The sequence below is a fragment of the Rhipicephalus microplus genome, chromosome 2, assembly GCF_043290135.1.
Source record: "Rhipicephalus microplus isolate Deutch F79 chromosome 2, USDA_Rmic, whole genome shotgun sequence".
Classification (NCBI taxonomy): domain Eukaryota; kingdom Metazoa; phylum Arthropoda; class Arachnida; order Ixodida; family Ixodidae; genus Rhipicephalus; species Rhipicephalus microplus.
The window spans coordinates 89,921,928-89,941,966 of record NC_134701.1 but is presented as its reverse complement, the minus strand read 5'-3'; the positions used below and the strand labels follow the sequence as shown (position 1 = coordinate 89,941,966).

General features: G+C 48.0%; 1 protein-coding gene and 1 long non-coding RNA gene across 2 annotated transcripts in view; both read left to right on the top strand.

The window, feature by feature from the left end:
* LOC142796311 (uncharacterized) overlaps nt 1-20,039 on the top strand; it is a 161,603-nt gene that overhangs the window by 64,472 nt on the left and 77,092 nt on the right. The gene's annotated exons all lie outside the window — the stretch shown is intronic.
* LOC119159675 (uncharacterized) lies at nt 17,671-19,957 on the top strand. The gene is made up of 3 exons (XM_075886622.1): nt 17,671-18,547; nt 18,829-19,387; nt 19,544-19,957. Exons 1-3 carry the CDS (start codon nt 18,220-18,222, stop codon nt 19,890-19,892), a joined length of 1,236 nt encoding a protein of 411 aa, XP_075742737.1. The 5' UTR covers nt 17,671-18,219; the 3' UTR covers nt 19,893-19,957.

Sequence of the window (20,039 nt, the reverse complement as noted above, 5' to 3'; positions counted from 1 at the left end):
TACTCCGAGCTGGAGCAGGCGCTCGGTGCGCGTCCTGATCGGGATACCAAGGGCCCGCTTGGTAATCTTTCTGAGCAAGACGTTGATCTTGTCACGCTCGCTTGCCAATTGTGCATGGCTGCGACATATGAAAAGTGGCAGAGCACAAATGCATTGACCAGGCGGATTAGGTTGTCTTCCTTGAGGCCTTGGTAACGGTTGGCCACCCGCCGAACCAGCCGAACCGCATTATCCGTCTTGGCGGCGAGCTTGAGTATAGTCTTGCCGTTGGAACCATTGGACTCGATGGTCATGCCGAGGACCCGAATGGAGTCGACTCTGGGCATTACGCTGCCATCTCCGGTGTAGAGCTTGATATCACTCTTCGAGATCGGCTGCCAGTTTTTGGGCTTGGGCCCTCGCCTAGTGGGTTGGTAAAGGAGGAGCTCAGACTTGCTTGGGGAACACCTCAGGCCTGTGGGACGGAGGTAATCTTCCGTGGTGTCTATGGCCTCCTGCAGGGAGCGCTCAACTTGCCCATCGCTGCCACCTGTGCAACAAATGGTAATATCGTCCGCGTAAATTGTGTGGTTAACGCCTTCGATACATGAGAGCCTCTTGGACAACCCGATCATGACAAGATTGAACAGGGTGGGCGATATCACTGACCCTTGTGGCGTGCCGCGCGATCCCAGCTCTATCTCCTCGGAGACAAGGTCTCCCACACTGAGGGTGGCTCTCCTACGGGTCAAGAACGATTTGATATATTTGTAGAATCTGACTCCAAGGCCGAGCTCAGCAATCGACCGCAACACGAAAGAGTGAGTAACATTGTCGAAGGCTTTCTCTAAGTCGAGGCCGAGAATGGCCCGCATGTCTCGAGTGTTGCAGTCGATGACTTGGTGCTTGAGCAGCTTCATAGCGTCTTGCGTCGAAAGCTTGGCCCGAAAACCAATCATAGTGTACGGGTAGATCCCATTGTCTTCCAGGTACCGAGTCAACCTATTGAGGACCACATGCTCGGCTACCTTTCCCACGCAGGATGTGAGCGAAATGGGGCGCATGTTGTCCAAGTTGGGTGACCTCCCCGGCTTAGGAATGAGCACGGTGCGTGCGACCTTCCACGGGTCGGGGACCTCGCCGCTCTTCCATGCCTCGTTGATGACCTCGGTGAGGTAGTCGATTGACCGGTCGTCCAGGTTGCGCAAGGTCTTATTAGTTATGCCGTCGGGGCCCGCGGCAGACCTTCCATTGAGCCCATAAAGCGCCTGCCGAACCTCTTCGTGGCATATCTCGGCGTCCAGTTCAGTGTTGGCTGGTCCTGAGTACTCAGGGTACGTTGTTGTTGCGGGGTTCGAGTCGACAGGCAGGTACTTTTGCACCAGCTGCTTCAAAACCTCCTCTTCTGAAGAGGACTGCTTGGCTTCGTGCATGGCTCGCGCTAGTACGTTCCGCTGGTTAGTTTTGGTGTTAGTCTCGCTGAGCAGGTGCTTGAGCAGGTTCCATGTCTTGCCATTACGCATCTGGCCATCTACCGAGTTGCACACCTCGTCCCACTGCTGCTTGGAGAGGACGCGACAGTGCTCCTCGATGGTCTTGTTTAGGTCGGAGATTTTCTTGCGCAACCTGCGATTGAGGCGCTGGCCTTTCCAGCGGGCGAGAAGTGACTGCTTGGCCTCGAGCAGGTGGGCAAGGCGGCTATCCATTTTTTCAACCGGAAGGTCAGTACTAATATTCTTCGTGGTACTTATGACGTCCTTTCTGAGCTGGCTAATCCACTCCTGTAGGCTTGGCCTGGTTGCAGGTAGAGGTCGGTCGTTGCGGACTTTGCGAAACTGGTCCCAGTTTGTCCAAGAAAACTCTCGTGCCCTCTTTCGAACCACTAAGAACTGCGTCACCAGGACGTAATGGTCGCTACCTAAGTCAATGTTTGAGTTGGCCCACTGTACATCGGGGAGATTCTTGACGAAGGTCAAGTCGGGAGTGGAGTCTCTGCAGGATGAGGTGCCCAACCGAGTTGGAAAGGCCTTGTCGGTGATTAGAGTCAGGTCCATGTCCGTCGCGTTCTGCCACAGTTCCGCGCCCTTGCTGGTATTGTACGGGTAGCCCCAAGTGTGGTGCGGAGCATTAAAATCGCCCGCCACAACAAGGGGATTGGGACCTGCCAAGTTGACGGCCTTCTTTATGAGGGCCCTGAATCGCTGCCGTCGGTCCTTAGGGCTACTGTACACGTTGAGAAAAAAGATGCTGCTTCGGTCCGAGCTGCGCGGCAGAATCTCGGTCATGACATATTCGGCGCTGCTGGTGGCCATTTTGAGGTCGTGAGAGATGTGTGTGAGCTTGTTACTGACCAAGGTGCAGACGCCCCGGCCATCAGAATAACGCGAGACGGGCTTGTAACCAGTCAGTGTGACGTTTGGAGTTAATGTTTCCTGAAGCAGAATGACGAGGGGTTTTTCGCTAGAGCATCGAATGTACTGCTGCAAGGACGCCTTTTTATTAGGGAAGCCCCTGCAGTTCCATTGCCAAATGAGAAACGTCTCACTTGGCTTGGCCATCTTGGTGCTTTTGTGGGCTGGTGCTGCCCTCAGATTGGCTAAGAATAGCGTGGACGATGGGGCCCGTAGCGCCGGGCTGGGGTTGTACGACGGCGGTTGAGGTCAGAGTTGGTTTTACTACGCTTTCGAGAAACGACTCTACCCTGGATACTCGGTCGTTTTGCGCGGCCAGGGTGATCTGCAGTTGGGCGAAATTCTCCCCGAGCTTATTGATGCTTTCACTGAGCGCGGATAGCGTGTCTCGAAGCTCAGACCTGACTCGAATCGCTACACCTTCCTGTTCGTAGGCGACGGCCCTCTTCTTGGGAGCACTTTGACCCTCACTGCTGCTGTCGCCGGCTTTAGTGCTGTGCACCTCCATGGGTAGGGGCATTGTATCGGCGACGCATGCAGCGGCGGGTTGCGGTGGTGGGTTTCTCGCGTTCTTAATCTCAGCAATTTCGGACATAAGCCTGTTTATAGTTTCCTTCATCGCTGCGTTCTCGCGTTTCAGCTGGGAAATCTCGCGCGCGCTCTCCGCATGCTCTGGGAGTGACCCTGACGGTACCTCAGCTGGCCCTCCTCGGACCGTGTCGGCCCAGGTTATAGAGCCCGACTTCTTGCTTCTCGCTGACACCCCGCTAGGCTGCTGTTGACGCCCGGTAGACCTGGATCGAGACCTGGAGCGGCTCCCAGACTTGTAGCGCCGGGTTCCTCCTCGGGACCGGGAGCGGCTCCTGGACCGGGAACGGCCCCTGGAATGGGACCGAGAACGTCGCCTGGAACGGCCCCCGGAACCACGTGACTGCTGGAAGTCTTGCCCATCCGTGGGGGGTGATGGTGGTGCCGTGGCTTGGCCTTGATCGGTGGCGCGAGACTTCTCCCAGCGCCTTCGTCGCACGACATACGGGATCTGGAATCTTTGCCTACAGTCCTTGTCAGCCGTGAGGTGTTGCCCACCACACAGCCTGCACTTGGGGGTACACTTGTGTTGTGCGTCAGGATTTGAAGCCCCACAGCCCCGACATATGATGTCGCCTGGGCTGGGGCACACATCAGCCCGGTGACCGAGCCGACCACAAGCGTAGCAAATGTCTATTTTCTTGCGATAAAGCGAACATTGCACAAGGGTGGGGCCGTAGCGTACAAAGTTTGGGACTCTATGACCGTCGAAGGCGACGATTACCGTACCGGTGCTGCCTATGCGCTTGGCTGCCAGGGCGAGCGGATTTCTTTCGGGCCGTCTACGAGTGGAATACCTCGGATCACGCCCTTGCACGTGGAATGAGGGGCGGCCTCGTAAGCACTGACCTCGTATGTTCGGCCCATGACGACGATCTGCCGAACTTTGACGTAGTGGTTGGCATTTTCTCTTCTAGGTGTGCTGACAACCATAATATTCTGCTGCACGTTGGGGCATAGCGTGTCGCCCCGCAAATCTTCGGCGCAGATGCTTGTGGCTGCCAGGATTGCATCAGCCACCACGGTGCAGCCGGTCTTGACAATATTGAGGCCTCCGCGGGGCCGAATCACGATCTTCGTATCCTCTCTGGGGAGCTGGGGCATCCGGCCAGCGTGGATGATTCTAGCCTTGATGTTATTGCCACTGTTGCGGCCTCGTGGGGCCTCGGCCGTTGTCGACTTCGCCTCGTTGAGAGTAGCACCATTAAGATTAGCGCCTGCCGAGCGCGCGCCAGCTCTTCTGGCGCCTGCAGACTGCCAACCTCGGTCTTCTGTCACCTCTTCGGGGGTTATGTCCTCCCCCACCACCTGATATTCCATTCTTTTCTGAAAATAAGCCCTGCGAAGAGCGAAAAGAGCACCCGGGAACGGCGACGCGGCTGGCGTCGCGCCGGCGTGGGCTTACCTCGTTAGGCTTAGCCCAGGCGGTGGCCGGCTCCGGAGAAAAACGTTCCAAAACGTGAAAATAGTCCATTCACGCAGCAGGTTTTGGCATCAAAATAGTCCTGGCACTTTCACTGATGCGACACAAACAAAGCTGAAAGCTCACTTGAAAAATTCACTTGAAGATCATTGTAGGAAGCAGGAGCCACTCGAAGGTCGTATGAACAACACAGACGCCGCGCCGCGTCTCCCCATCATGGCCGTGTAGCAATTTTTTTCCCTCTGTGCTTTCTCAAAAACCTCCTTCAGATCAGCCCATTAGACAAGTATCCTCCGTGAACAAAAGTGTATACCCAGCATGCCCAGCGTGCACTGCTCAAGGTTGCCAGGCCACGGAGAAAAAAAGGCCAAACTTGTCAACCTTGGCACTACTGCCCCACTGGCTTGGATTGGATCTGTCCCCGTTGGCTGTTTGCGCCAATTACGGTGAGCCGAGTGCGTGCTCCGCGCCGGGGAACAAGTCGCGAGTCATTTTTTCTGACTGGGTTCTCTTTTTGGCTACATTCCCTGACGATTCCCTGATTTTCCTGGCGTGTATCATTTCCCTGACAATTCCCGGCTTTCCCGGTTTTCCCGGTTGCTAGACACCCTGACACATGACAAGAGGCTCTCAGTAGATTTAAATTGGGTGCAGTTTTGAGTGGGACGCTGTGGAAAATTTGCTAAGCGGTAGATGGAAAAATAAGCAGTCAAAAATAGCAATGGAGATTGTTGAAATGTGGTAGAAGGTCACTGTTATTTCTGAAAAAAAAAAAAAATATTGGTGACACAGAGCCGCCATTTGGACGGCTTCCTTGTCCCTGTGAAGCAGAGGGTCCGCCATGTTGACTGTTGAGTCGACGCGGCTGTACTGGATGCCGACGCAGAACAAAGGATCAGTGCCAGAGCACTGGCCGTAGAAGAAGAGAGAGCAGCAGCCGAGACTCGGACGGAAACTGTTTATTACCCATATGGTGTGTCATTTTATAGGGCAGTACAGCGCCCCCTAAAGAGCGGTGTTCCTACGTGAAAAATCAGAACTGAAACTGACCCAGACACCACATTGGCCACCATTAAAGGGCTGTGCAGGTGGACAGATATGTTGACTGCTATGTTAAAATGAGAAAGAAGAGCAGCCTCGTTTCCCACTCCACCGAAACGATGAAGACGAGCAGCCATCGTGGCGTGACCTGTGGAACAAAGAATGGTTGCCATGTAGGCCTGCGGCGGAAAAATAGAGAGACATGAAAACATTTATTGTTGAAAAAAAAAAAAGAAAAGTTTGGGGGCCAAACTATGACCCCCACTACATGGTCGGCGTCCCTAGTTCAGGACAATACATCACGAAGCCCAGACTCGCGCCCGTCTCACCAGAGTTTGTTGAGACTCCAGTGAAGAGCATTTAAGGAGGGCAGTCTCCCATGCCTCTCAGGAAGAGATAAAAGACGGGTGGGAATTTTTTGCACATGCCCACACCATGTACATGCACATTGCACATGCCCACAACTCCAATTGGAGTTGCCAATTGGAATAAAGTCGACCTACTTTTAGTTCCAATCGGTTTAGATTGAGTCAAAGTGAAACCAATTGAGTCCAACCGTACTTGTTAGCTTGAATCAACTGGGCCCTATTGGAAAATTAATAACTCCAGTTGGTTAAAATTGACTCCAATTGGGCTATAGCCAGTCTGAACCAACCAGGTCCATATTACATACAAAAGTCCAATTTAGACTACCGCCGGAAACAAACTACTGGAACACTTTATGTACCCGTTCGAAGAAAATGGAATGAATTTAGCTGTTCATGTACGCTGTACTAGGATGGTAGCCACCCTCTTTTTAAATCTTATTATGGTCTTCATTGTGCGATATATGCCCATGTCCTGAAATAAAACTTATGCTGTGATAGAAATCATGCATGCAATAAGCACCTAACATTAGGCAACATTCATTGACAGTGCTCCTGTTTATGAAGTAAATATAAAAAATGAAATTCAGATTTATTCAGCAAACACAAAATCCAATATAAGCACTAATTTCACAAAATGAACATGATGGCTAAATACAGTTTCATCAGTACTAAAAACAAAATGCATACTATGTGATACAGAATACTTTTACATAATCCTAACGTAGGAGAATATGAAGGCGATACAAGAAAGCTGCGAGTGTAATCACCTACAACTAATGCTCATGAACACATTCATATATTTACAATACCTAAGTGCTAGTGTGAGACATCAGTCTAGAAGCGATGCATTAAGCTTAAAATACTAATACATAATAAAGTGCAGAATAATGACACAACATTGGCATCTAGTGGTTAAAGCACCACTTGGGGTTCTTTATTGTGCACCCAAATCTGAGTACACGGGCCTACAGCATTTTGGCTTCCATCGAAAATGCAGCCGCGGCAGCCGGGATTCGATCCCGCGACCTGCAGGTCAGTAGCAAAGTACCTTAGCCACTAAACCACCCCGGACGGGCCTTACCAAAAAATAAGTGCCACATTTCGGCACAGTTTGTGCTGAGCAGCAGTTACATACATGTGTTGACTGATCAAATGAAAATAAAGCATGTGTGACAATGTATATACTACTCTTAATCACTTTAGCTACAATGTGAGTGAACTTGGTCAAGGCACTATGTAAGTATTTCCTTGAGTCCTTAATAGCACAAAGGCAGTGTTGATATTTGCAGTTCGGATGACTGTTTTGCATGAAGGTTCTTCAACAGCTTTAAACATGTGCTGCATTGTTACCAGGCTGTACTTCAAGAGCCTGCACTTCAAGGGCTTAACAACAAATATTTCCGACTGCTTTCTGCAGATTATATTTTTTATAATTGCACATGTGTTTTCCAGCAGTTGTACTGCAGAATTATTAGTTTTCTTTTCAGGCATAGTCCCTATCAATGAAAATAACACCTCCCTTAATCATTCGGGGATACTGCACACTTGTGTCTTCAGGCCACTTAGGTATAGAGAGGGGAACACCTCTTCCAAACAAATGAACATCTCCATTCACTTTCAGAGTTTTCTGCATTTCCTTGGGAGTTCAGCGAGTTGCAGTAATCAAGAACTGCTGGCTTAGCAGCTGTATCCTAGAAAACGTGAACTGTTTGTTCTATTTGCATCAGTAGTCAAGAACTGCTGGCTTAGCAGCTGTACCCTAGAAAACATCAACTGTTTGTTCTATTTGCGTCATACGGCACATTTGGTGCGGGATTCCTTTTGTTGCTTTTACTGCCTTTTGAGGCAACCATTACCTGCCTGCAGACGTGGGGGCGAAACCCAAACATGTTTGCAAAAAAGCGCTTAGGCTCCAGGTATGGAGACAGGCGATGCGGTATCACTGTCTTCATCAGCTTGACCGTGCATAAAGTCGGTGATATGGGCCTCAGATTTTCCGTAATCGCGACCTTGCCTGCTTTGGCGATAAAAGTCACAAGTGATGTTTTCTATTCAGGAGGAGGCGGACACCCGTCCCAGATCTTGTTAATGTATTCTGACAAATGGAGGTGGGATGTGTCAGAGAGGTTTGCCAACAGTTTGACTGTTATGTGGTCCCGTCCTGAAGCAGTAGCTTGGCACATTTTCGCTGAGGCAGCTTCAAAGTCATGCAACTGAAAATGGGCATTGCGGTGCTGATTAGATTTGCCGAGTATGTGTACGCTGTCCTAGTCGGGTCCTCCATACGACAGATATATCTATCGCACAGAGTATTCGCAAGCTGAGCCATCATCCCATGGTACCCATGCAGAGACCTCCGGAGCTGCTTTTGCGTCTACCCTCTCGTTTGAGGCGGGTCTATGAGGCTGCTAAAGAGACGCCATAACCTGTCAAGCTCATCTGATGAGCTGTGGCGTCACAGCAGGTTATCCAATTTGAATGTGAGAGCTGAGCAGCATACGTTGCAGCCTGCTCTGTGAGTTGGGCTATGCGAGTGCGTAGTTCCCGGTTAGTTTTCTGTTTTTTCCAATGTTTCATTAAACTTCGGTGCGCCTCCCACAAGTGCAGAAGATGCGTATCTACTGCAGGGATCTCTTCGGTGAGTTGTAGTGTAGTAACATGTTTTTTTTTAAATTTTGTGTATGTACTTAACCCACTCCGCAGAGCCGCCAGGAAAGAGTACAGGAAAAATCATCTTATCGCGGAATTTGTGCCAATTAGTGAGCTTGGCCTGGCCCCATTTTTTACATGTTGACTTTTCCAAGAGTGTAATCCGGACTAGGCAGTGATCGCTCCAGAGATAATTGCCCAACTTCTGCCAGGTATCATCCCTAGTACTTTTTACGATAGAGAGGTTCAGGCACATGCCATGTGTTACAGAGTTCCCCACTCGACTGGGGTATGCTGGGTCTGTGAGCAGCGTGAGGCCAAAGGTGGAGATTAGCCCTGCAAGTTTACGTTCTCTGGTCTTCTCGTAGTGATAGCATCAGTGAATCAGTGATGAATTTGCTGCTTCAATTGCTCCAAACTGCTCCGAGAGAATCGTTGCTCAATGCTGCTACAAACAGTACTTTTTGTTAGTAATTGCTCCAAAGCTGCTCTGAAATGACACTGAGAAAGTTAGAGTGATGAACTTTTACTTTTTGATCAACTCGTAAGACCTTGGGAAGAAGCTGTGTACTTTCATTTCAGTGTGCTACTAGTGTGGACCGTTATCTGCCATTTGGGTGACAGGACTGTCATATTATTGACCATATAGGCCATTTCGCTGTTTTTCTGTCTCAGCTAGACATGCAGTCTAGTGTGGTAAAATGTGAAAATGAGCCGGACTGCTTTTTATCTCATACCTAATATCTACTGCTCGTTTAGCAACACCTATATGGGACTGTTGTTACTTCTAAAATTTGGCACTTAGCTTTTCCGGTTTGTTTTCATTTCTGCCTCAAACACTAGTAATTCAAATTGTAGCTCATTTCACGGCACATTTTTAACAACCTATCATTGTTTGCATCATGAAAATACATTTCATAATGAAAAATATTTACGATATGCTTCAACAATGCTCTGAACTCCAATTAATGCATGGCAAATTTAATATCTGCTCCTAGTAGCTGCTGTAAACTAGCATTTATTTCTGCTCCGAAAACTCATATGGTTGCTCCAAAGTAGTACTTCTGCTCCAAGGTATGCTCCAAAAAGTAAAAATTTACTTTTATCACTGGTAAATGATGGGAGGATTGAAGTCTCCAACGATCACTAAAGGATCTTTGTCCGCTTATTTGATCACGCGAACAAAGATTTCACTGAAATTTACTCGTGGCTTTCGCAGGGGGACAGTATATGCTTAGAACATGTATTGACGGGCCACATCTGAGAGGCAGTACCCTGACCATTGTGTATTCTTGTTCGGTACTCAAATTTAAATGAACCTGAATGGTGCTATATGATTTATTCACCTGGGTGCTCGACATGGGTCCTCCTCGAAAGTACTGTAGCCAGAGAATTCATCGTCCATGCCGGGCTCCTGCAAAGCAAGTGGTGCTGGCATGTTTCCTAGGAACTGCAAGTAGGGCTTTAGCTGTTACCTTTTTTTGCCAAGCTTTAAAATGCCTGCAGTTCCACTGGATAACCACAAATTTTTGTAAGTTTTAGCTGTTTCTTGAGGTCGGCTGGCCATATTTAAGTATTTATTTTCAGTGTGGGTAATCGGCTCGGGCCTGGAGCTGGTGCGGCTCTGCCGGAGCCGCGCCGGCGCACCGCCGACTCGGAAAAGCCTTCTTCAATGGCCTGACAGGAGGCGTTCCTGCGTTCGAGCTGTAGAGGGTGGCACTCAGCAGTGGTTTTAATTTGGGCACTAATCCAGGGCTGCTCTACTTCAAAGGGTCCCTGAAACAATTTTTTCACTTTCTGTTTTCGATTAGGCCACTACTGGAGCAAATCATTGGCACCGTAATTCCATCGAAACACCTAATATTAACGGAGCTACAAACACTGAAAAAGTACCCTCCTCCTCCGCTCCGCCTTTCACCCTCAACTCTTCTTTCGAGTGCTCGGGGCTAAGTTCCGCCTTCACGGGGCCTGCATCACGATGTGACGTGGGAGAACGCGTGCGTGACGTGTTGTCTGCTTCCGGTAAGTCAAAGCTAGAGCAGAGCCACCTACAGTCAGGCGCTTGACCGCGGCTGGGTCAGCTGGGTGATCGTCTGTTTGTGCGCTCAGCGCGAGCAGCCTATGTTTTTTTGTTGTTTTTGTTTCACAGCGCTTTCAATCACTCCTCACCATGGACCCTGAGCTTGAAGAGTGGTTGCGCCGAAGGAGCAACAAAATGGGTCTTGAACCAACACCATCTAGAAAAGGTCAAGGCCCCTCCACTGCCGCCGTGACGTCACCGCACCTTGCCCGACTCCTTAGCGGGGCAGCGCGTGGTGCCGCCGCCACTGTCATGCATGCGGTCACCTTTCCAGTTTTTTTTGAAACTCTTGAATATATAACAGAGCGACAGGAGTGGGGCAAAGAACCAGCGTTCACTTTCTTGGTTTTACAGGACAATTACATATTTTTCAAGCACTCACAAGATCAACTGGAGACGAAAACATGATGTAAACACATTTATATCCAATGACAGCACGTGGAACATATATACGGAAACAAGAGCTGCGAATGTAGATATTAGGAATACATTATCATGAGTACATCAAAGAAAAGAAGAGCATAAGCACATGTAGCACTATTGCTGAGCATAAAGGCAAATTTATGAACTTAGATCAGGAGTCACCTATGTATGGAAGCGTTCACAGAGGTATACAATGGACAAAATAAAATGATGTAAGGTACTCATTTTGAACGAGCTAGTAAAATGGCAGGCATGCAACTTCAAGAGCACATTTCACTTAAGTGTAAGAACCTTCCTCTGCTGGACACTTAACTTTGCTTTTGTGAAGGCGTCGTTTCTAGTACTTGCATAATTTTTTAACAGTGTGTTCACAGCAGGCCGTAAAATATTTTTGAGGACAACATCAGGACAGTGACCGCTAGCGCACATTTCGAGGCCTTCACTATCAGACAACAAGAACATCATAATGCTCAGCAGTGACAACCTTTGGTTATTCTCTTTGTGGAAAACAAACAGGTACTCGTCATTTGTACAATGCTCCAACACAACTTTCGTGCACAGTAAAGCTTGTACCACAAAGGTTGCGAGAACTTTAGACCTCCCCGGTTCACTTTGTCTATGAGCACATGTTCGCTTTGGTCAAGTACTCTTTCTGCGACAGTCAGCTGCATGCAACAATCCTCGCATGGCTGACGCTTTGAGGCAGCATGGGCACAGTAGCCAGCTATATACACAACAGCCGGCATATCTGTGCGAGGCTTCTTTAGCTCGCTGTCTAGCACTGGTATGTTGTACTTGGCCAGAAGCACCTCAGGGTTGGGCTCTTTCTCACCTTCTTTTGAAGCCTCAGGAAAATCCTCTAAAATCAACGTATCCTGCAAGCGAAGTTTTGGCTCTGCTTCAAATAGTTGTGTGATTGAAATGTGGTACTGTGCACCACACAGCTGCCTGTATTTGCCGAATCTTGCTTCCAGGCCATCTGTCTGAAATTTACCAAGAAGAACATAACTGAAGCAAAGTTCTTCCAAGCAGTACCGGGAAACTTCAATGAGAGCATACGTTGTTTGGCGGAGGGCGGAGTGTGTTTCAGTTGTCAGCTTGCCTGTGTCTTGCTTTACTGCCTTCCAGCTATCGAGCCAGTCAACGAATTCATCCAGATACTTCAGTTGGTGGCAGTTTACTTCACTTACAGGCTCCTGCCAAACATTCAGCAATCGCTGACCCTTGTGAGGGCTTTTAACATTCACAATGTCCCACCACTTCACAATGACATCAATAAATTGTGCTGTGCCTTCTGCCACTTCGAGCCTTAGTTCTTCCCCTCGAATCCTCAAAGCTGCCGAGACAAAACCACTGAAAACCTTAAGGGCCAGTCGAACATTTTGTCGTTCGAGATTACTGGGGTGCAGAGCCTTGTGAGTGAGCCCGTACGCAACTTTTGCAATGCTGCTCTGTTCTGCCTCATGGAGTTCTCTTAGGGAACTGAATGAAGCACCCTCCATTTTTCGACTGTCCGGCAAGTCGCTGTGAAACGTGGGATAGTACAGACACTTGCCCGAATTTTTCTGGTTAAGCCAGTTGTTCCGAACACATTTTAATAAATGCACAGAATCAACAACATGAAACAACGGCTGCTGTGCATTCGCAGGATGTGGGTATACGATATCCAAGCTGGCACCTTTTTTTGCCAAACATTGCTATCATTTTTCGGTTAATTGAGTTGTTGTCAGTTATCACTGCGACTACATGAATGCCAGCATCTTCTAGGCCTATGATTATCTTATTCAGAACATCATGCAGCTCCTCCACTGTAATTCTAGACACCGGCAGGACATGTACTACATCTTTGTAGGATGACAGAAAAGACTGCACCATGAAGACATGCGCAGTTTTTGCTGGCTCAGCACTGTTGGAAGCAGAGCCTGTCTGTCACACAGCCACCTTTATACTCAAAGTACTGCTGCAAATGTATCTCGTCCACCATCAACGTAACATTTCGCTCCTGTGACTTCAGTGAACTCGCCCTTCTGATCACGTACCGCAAGAAACCGTCTTCGGACTGCTCCTGTAATGGGCTAACATCATGTCGGCCACACACTCTTTTAACAGTACTATAGGATGTGGCAAAATGACCACACCGCTGTTTCGTAGGAACCTGTACGCATGTGGTGAAATGGTAAATATGCTAGCCAGAACTAACAGTTCAGAGGAGTACCTCAAACCATTGATTTTCTTAGACAAAAGAAAACACTGCTCCTTAAGAAATTTCAGAACATCAGCCCTCTCATCGTCCACCAACCCTTCAGTTGTAACGTCTTGCAAAAGGGTGCACACAAGACGGAGCGTTGAATTCACTTCATCGTCCTCCTGGGGTGCTTTTGTCGTGCAGAAGTCCTCCACATTATGTAAAAGCTCCACTAACCTTCGAAAATCCTGGATTTTTTCCGGAATCTTCAGGTTGTCGTTCGATGTCAGTAGAGCACGCTTTCAGAACACGCGCACGCACAGGTCTGACGACACACACACTGACGACAGGAGATCCGGGGCGTGATCTGTAGGTCTGACGTGAGCGAAGATGACGCAACCTTCGCAGACTGTTTGTGACCAGAACTTCTTTGATGCAATCGAGTCAGCCTAGAAGTTATATCTTCGAAGTTTTCGACCTTGTTCTCGTCCTGCTCTGCAGCAAATGCCAGCGCTGATTCCTGGATAGCTTCGAGCAACTGTTCATTTTCCTTTCGCCTTCGCTTGACGTCGGGCTCTTCTCGTGACGTTTGAGAATCAGAGAGATAACTCGGGCATCCAGGAAAAATGGTAGGAACAGCATCAGGCATCAGCCGGGTCAGCTTCATCGGAACCTCAATAGTCCGCCCATCGCCGTCGGTGTACTTTGACGTCGTTCGAAGGTGCTCCGCTTTGAAATGAAGCTCGCAGACCTGCACATTGTTTATTTATTTATTTAATTAGTACCCACAGCGCCCATACAGGCATTATAGTGGGGGGGGGGGTACAGAAAAGAACATGAAAATTGCAGGTTCACATAAGTTCACATAATTGCATTCACATAAGTAAAAAAGAGAAAAGAAGTAGATTTCCAAAACACAAAAACATACACAGTTGCACCGAGCACAGATGCGTCAGAAAAGTCATATGTATTAGAGAAAAAACCACAAAAAAAATTGATGAAAATCTCATGATAATTAAAACAAAGTGCAGCATTCGTCTAGCACAAGGGCAAATTAACACCAAAACAAAACAACATAGCTTACAACCAAGATACCGTACAGATCATGGCGACTGCCAGGCGCACACACGTAGTCTACAGGGCTTAGCGGTCCAAAGATTCAATCATTTTTATTGCAGAAAAGAACGCATCCGTTGAAGAAATTTCTACAATTGTGGGAGGAAGTCGATTCCACTGACTGATAGTTCTCGGAAAAAAAGAGTTGCTGAAGGACGATGTATTACATTTATATTCTCTTATCTTGTGTTCATGATCTTTGCGGGCTGAAATGTAGTGAGGCCGGCTTATGTATACGTCACAGGGAATTCGAGTATGAGAATAAAATATGCTGTGCAATAGCTTCAGTCGAAACGATGCCCTTCGGTGCTGCAGAGACTTCCATTTTAACTTCAGCTTAGCTTCCGTCGCACTGAATTGTCTGTCGTACATAGGTGCATTAAACACATATCTCGCCGCCATAGACTGAACTTTTTCTAATCTTTCTTTATTTGATGATGTTGCAGGGTCCCACACACAACATGCGTACTCCAGTACTGATCTCACGTATGTTTTGTATAGTACCTCTCGGGTTTGCTGTGGAAAAGCACGTGTGTTTCTTTTTAAGAATCCTAAGCTCCGACAAGCTTTATTTACAGTGTAATCCACATGCCGATTCCATGATAGAGAGGGGCAAAAGAAAACACCTAGGTATTTGTATTCGCGCACCATTTTTACCGGAGAGCTGTTTATTGTGTGTTCAAATTCACCTGGGTTTCTTTTTCTGGAAAACCTCATGCATACAGTTTTCTTAAGGTTCAGTTTCATTTCCCATCGCTGGCACCACGCGTATATTGCACATAGGTCGTTTTGGATTACGGAACAGTCAGTTTCAGAGGTAATCTGACGATATAAAATGCAGTCGTCTGCAAATAGCCTAATATGGGATTGTACGTTTTCGTTAATGTCATTTATATATAATAAGAAAAGTAATGGTCCCAGAACTGATCCCTGAGGTACCCCTGACGTAACACTAGTTATTTCAGACTGTTCGCCGTTTACAACTACATATTGTCGCCTCTCATGTAGATATTCAGCAATCCATGCAATAACTTGGTGATTAATATTAAAGCTGGTTAGTTTTTTCAGCAATAAGAAGTGTGATACAGTGTCGAACGCTTTTTGAAAGTCGAGGAAAATACAGTCGACCGAAAATTTGTCGTCCAGTGCTGCTGCTAAAACATGGGTGAACTCTACCAGTTGTGTGACGCATGATAGCCCCTGCCTAAATCCATGCTGGTTAGAGTTGAATAGGGAATTACTATCTATGTGCTTTACAATCGCAGTATATAAAATATGTTCAAGAATTTTACTGCACACAGAAGTGAGTGAGATAGGGCGGTAATTATTCACAGCATTGCGCGGGCCAGATTTATGTATAGGAGCAACAGACGCCATTTTCCAATCAGTTGGGAGAGAACTCTGTTTTAACGATTTTTCAAAAATAACTTTCAAGTACATAGACACTGCATGGGAAGAAGACTTCAACATAAAATTAGGCAAGCAATCAGGACCCACTGCTTTCGCACAATCTAGATCTCTAAGTAGTAATTCAATGCCACGAGCGTCAAGTACTACATCAGGCATGGATGTGGATTCGTGTACCAACAATTTCAAGTCTTTTTGGGGGTCAGTAGCGGCTGAGAACACTGACGTAAAATATAAATTGAACAACTTAGCCTTTTCTGTCGTATCGCTCACGGTAATATCACCGCTGGTCAAAGCGGGAATTGAAATGTTGTCTTTCTTGTTTCGTTTGATATACCTCCAAAGTTCTTTCGGGTTTTGCGTTATTTTACGTTCAATTGATTTAAAGTAGGCTACTTTCATTTCGACTGTAGCATTATTTACTTCACGCGTTCCCAGCTTCAGTTTGCAAGAGTTCACAGAGAAGGGGCAAAGCAATGCACCGTGAAGCTTGACACCGTTCACCTCATAAAGCAAAGGTGATACAGCATTCTTCTTATAAACAATAACGAAGCCGCAATGGGCGATTGCACAGCTTGGTTAGGAAACAGCACCCCGACGACCAACGCGTAAAGCACGTGCAAAATGCGTGAGCAGCTATAACAATCACAGCGCGTTAAATACGAATGTTACGCATTCAAGAAAAGGGTGTATTCGAACGCTTACCTGAGGGTTCTTGAGTTGACACACGTCAATGTCGTCGCGCCGGACGGCACGCTGCCATTTCGCTTTCCGCACAGGATCGCTCAGGAATGAAAACAAATGCACCTTAGGCCCGTTGTCGTAATTTCCCTTGCAGTTGGGCATGCAACAGCGTCCCATCGTGATGCGCTGTGCATGTAGTAGGTCACAATAAATCGTGAAAGCAAATTGCAACCGCACAACCACAAAACCCCACTAGCAGGCTGACGCAACACGCCGAAAAAAACGTGGCTTCGCCGGCGCGTCCGTACGGTTTGTCTCCCTCGCCTCGTCGCGCCATCTGTTGCAGAAAAAGGGAAACAGAACGCCGTACTGGCTGGGGCATGGTGGGGTGACGTCACACCGCCGGCGAAGGGAAGTGGAGAGGCCTTGACCTTTTCTAGATGGTGTTGCTTGAACCATACAGCGACATACCAGGTCTATTCGATTCAGCCTAGGTTCTCTGCACCTTCTGCACTTTTTCACGCGCTGCACCTAGGTCCTCGATTCCCGAAGGTGCAGCGGCGCCCCCTGCACCAACATCCTCGATTGTGGCGGGTGCAGGTAAGGTGCTGCCGCGGTGCCGCGAACCCTTGAACCTCCCATCGCGAGGGTGCAGCATTTTGGGTGCAGCCACACGACCTGCTCCCCGCGCATGCTTGGCAGACAGCAGACGACAACGCGACCAGCAGACGACAAATATGCCGGTGGTCGCGGACATCGACGGTGTCTAGACCGAAATTTTTCCCATCGTGGACAAGTTTGGAGTTATCGTCTTTGACGGCGACGCCGAACTCTACACTACCACAGGTAATTTTGGAAAAGCATGCTGGACCATTTGTCCGCTCACTGGCCGTCTTCCCTCGGTAAATCCTCGAAGTTGCTCATACGGTCGGAGGAGCAAAGTGTGTGAAACACACGATTTCAAGTCTTGACGGCAATGTTCTTGCGTAGCAGTTCACATCATCATCATCATCAGCATCAGCCTGACTACGTCCACTGCAGGACAAAAGCCTCTCCCATGTTCCGCCAGTTAACCCGGTCCTGTGCTTGCTGCTGCCAATTTATACCCGCAAACTTCTTAATCTCATCTGCCCACCTAACCTTCTGTCTCCCCCTAACCCGCTTCCCTTCTCTGGGAATCCAGTTAGTTACCCTTAATGACCAGCGGTTATCCTGTCTACGCGCTACATGCCCGGCCCATGTCCATTTCCTCTTCTTTATTTCAACTATGATATCCTTAACCCCCGTTTGTCCCCCAATCCACTCTGCTCTCTTCTTGTCTCTTAGCGTGTATCCACACGACGGACATATCCGCGCAAATCCCTCCCGCGGACGTTCGTTCCGCCGCCCGTCCGGCTGCGAAGCACATTCAGACGACGGACGAAGCGAGCAGACGGACGCGCTGGAGAAAAAAAACATGGCGGCACTGTCTGAAGCGAGAGCTGCCCGCTTCAAATCTTTAAGCTCTTCGTAGCGCATCGCGTGGGCTGTTATTCCCAAACTGATGGTTGTGTAGGCTTTAGGTCTGTGTCCTCGAGCTTCGACGGCAACGTATACATGACTATTTGGTACTGTTTCCGAGCGCCGTACTCGTTTTCTGAAAAGTGTAGGCTTAGCGACCACCGCTATTGCCAATACATGAGCTCGGTGATCTGCGGTAGCGCTGGGGCTACCATATCTCGGAGCTCATGATAATGTGCGAATGTTTGCTTATTCTTCTTTTCTATAGATGGCGCGACCAGTCTGAAAGTAGAAAACCCATTCATCGCTAGCCATTCGAGGTTTAGGTTTCCGTCTATGACGCTGAGTTTGAAGTTGAAGTGAATATGGAGGTCGAAAGAAAGCAACGAATAGCTGCAATGGCTGTTGTATTAGCAGAATTAGACGATGAAGCGCTGTTCTTCCCTGTAAAACGATCTTGTTGGCAAAAGGACTACATCGCTAACAAGCATCTGGGTATGCAATATCAACTCTATCGTGAACTTTTGCTTAGCGACAGCCAAGAATACAGGAGGCTTCTGCGAGTGTCGAGAGAGCAGTTTGTCCAGTTGCTGTCGCTCGTAGGACCTCGCATACAACGACAGGACACCGTAATGCGGCGAGCCATATCAGCTGAAACAAGGCTGCAGGTCACGCTACGATACCTTGCTTCAGGCAAGTGTTGCACGTCTGTGCATTTCTACTCGAAACATTGCTCCTATTGTTGCATCCGAGACTGTTCAGACTTGGAGAGCCTCGCTTTTAGAGGTGGCATTACGTTGTGTGTTGTAAAACGCCAGCAAGGTCTTGAATAGGCACATATGTGACACTAATAAAACAAATCTTGCGAAGGCTACGAAAGCCCTCTTACACAGCCTCGCTGTCGTTGATGTACAGTTTGGCACTCTTGGCATACATCTGCGAATTAGTGACGGTATTTTTTTCCCTTTGTGCAGGAGAGAGCCACCACTCCTTGAGTCGCCAATTTCGTCTGGGCCACTCGACTGTAAATGATATCATCCATGAAACATGTAATGTAATTTATGAAGAGCTGAAGAATGAATTTCTCAAAACTCCAAGCACCGAGGATGAGTGGAGAGACGTCGTTGCTGGTTTCAGTAGAAACTGGAACTTTCCAAACTGCGTTGGAGCGATGGATGGAAAGCATGTGATAATTACTAAGCCAGCAAACACGGGAACAGTTTACAGAAACTACAAGAAGAGCTTTAGCATTATACTGTTTGCCGTGGTCGATGCGAACTACAAATTTTTGTACACGGATGTTGGTGCGCCAGGGTCACAGGGAGATGCGGGCGTCTGGCAAACTACGCCTCTGCAAGCACACTTGTCAAACATGTCGGCTGGTCTTCCGGAACTGGTCAAGGTGGGAAGCTTGCCTGATCTGTACTTGCCACCAGTTTTCGTCGGTGATGACGCGTTTCCTCTTGGAAGAAACTTGATGAAACCGTTTGGGGAACGTTCGTTATCAGAAGAGAAGAGAATATTTAATTACAGGTAATTTATGTCACTACTGAAACAGCACTATGTGATATTTAACCGTTTAATCGAAGGTGCGCTAACCCAGATTTGCAGCACACATTAGCATGCTACTATCTTCTCAGTGGTGTAAAGTGTATAAAATTATATCTTACTTTTTTTAATGCTTTACAGGTTATCCAGGGCTCGGCGTGTAGTTGAGAGCACCTTTGGAATACTTGCGAATAGGTTTAGATTTCTGCACACCGTGATTGACGCTGAGCCAAAACGGGTGACATCAATGGTGAATGCAGCATGCGTATTGCACAACTTCCTCGCCAATGAATTGAACGCAGCTGACTCGTGTGCCGACACAACGCCTACTGCAACTCTGTTCTCTACACAGCCTTATTCTCGCGGACGAGTAAGTGCTGTTGGCTCCGCCGTACGTGACAGCCTATGCGAATTTTTGAATGGCAGGGGTGCTGTGTCATGGCAGCGTACGTCAGCCCACTTGGAGGCCGATGTATACAGAAGGCCATAAGATTACGCAAAGATAGTGCAAGATGCACATGCGTTGTCATAAAATAAAGTTGTTGAAAAATAAAATGCGGTTTGTTTAGTTGAAGGGCGAGATCTTGTATACGCTGTCATATGAATGGCATTTCAAATTACGGATATTTACTTAAAA

What these genes read in the sequence shown, in the direction of transcription:
- LOC119159675 (XM_075886622.1), top strand. Translation starts at nt 18,220, where the DNA reads ATGGAGGTCGAAAGAAAGCAACGAATAGCTGCAATGGCTGTTGTATTA. An exon ending in GCTACGATACCTTGCTTCAG is followed by an intron (nt 18,548 to 18,828) that starts GCAAGTGTTGCA and finishes CCCTTTGTGCAG; the next exon opens with GAGAGAGCCACCACTCCTTG. An exon ending in AAGAGAATATTTAATTACAG is followed by an intron (nt 19,388 to 19,543) that starts GTAATTTATGTC and finishes AATGCTTTACAG; the next exon opens with GTTATCCAGGGCTCGGCGTG.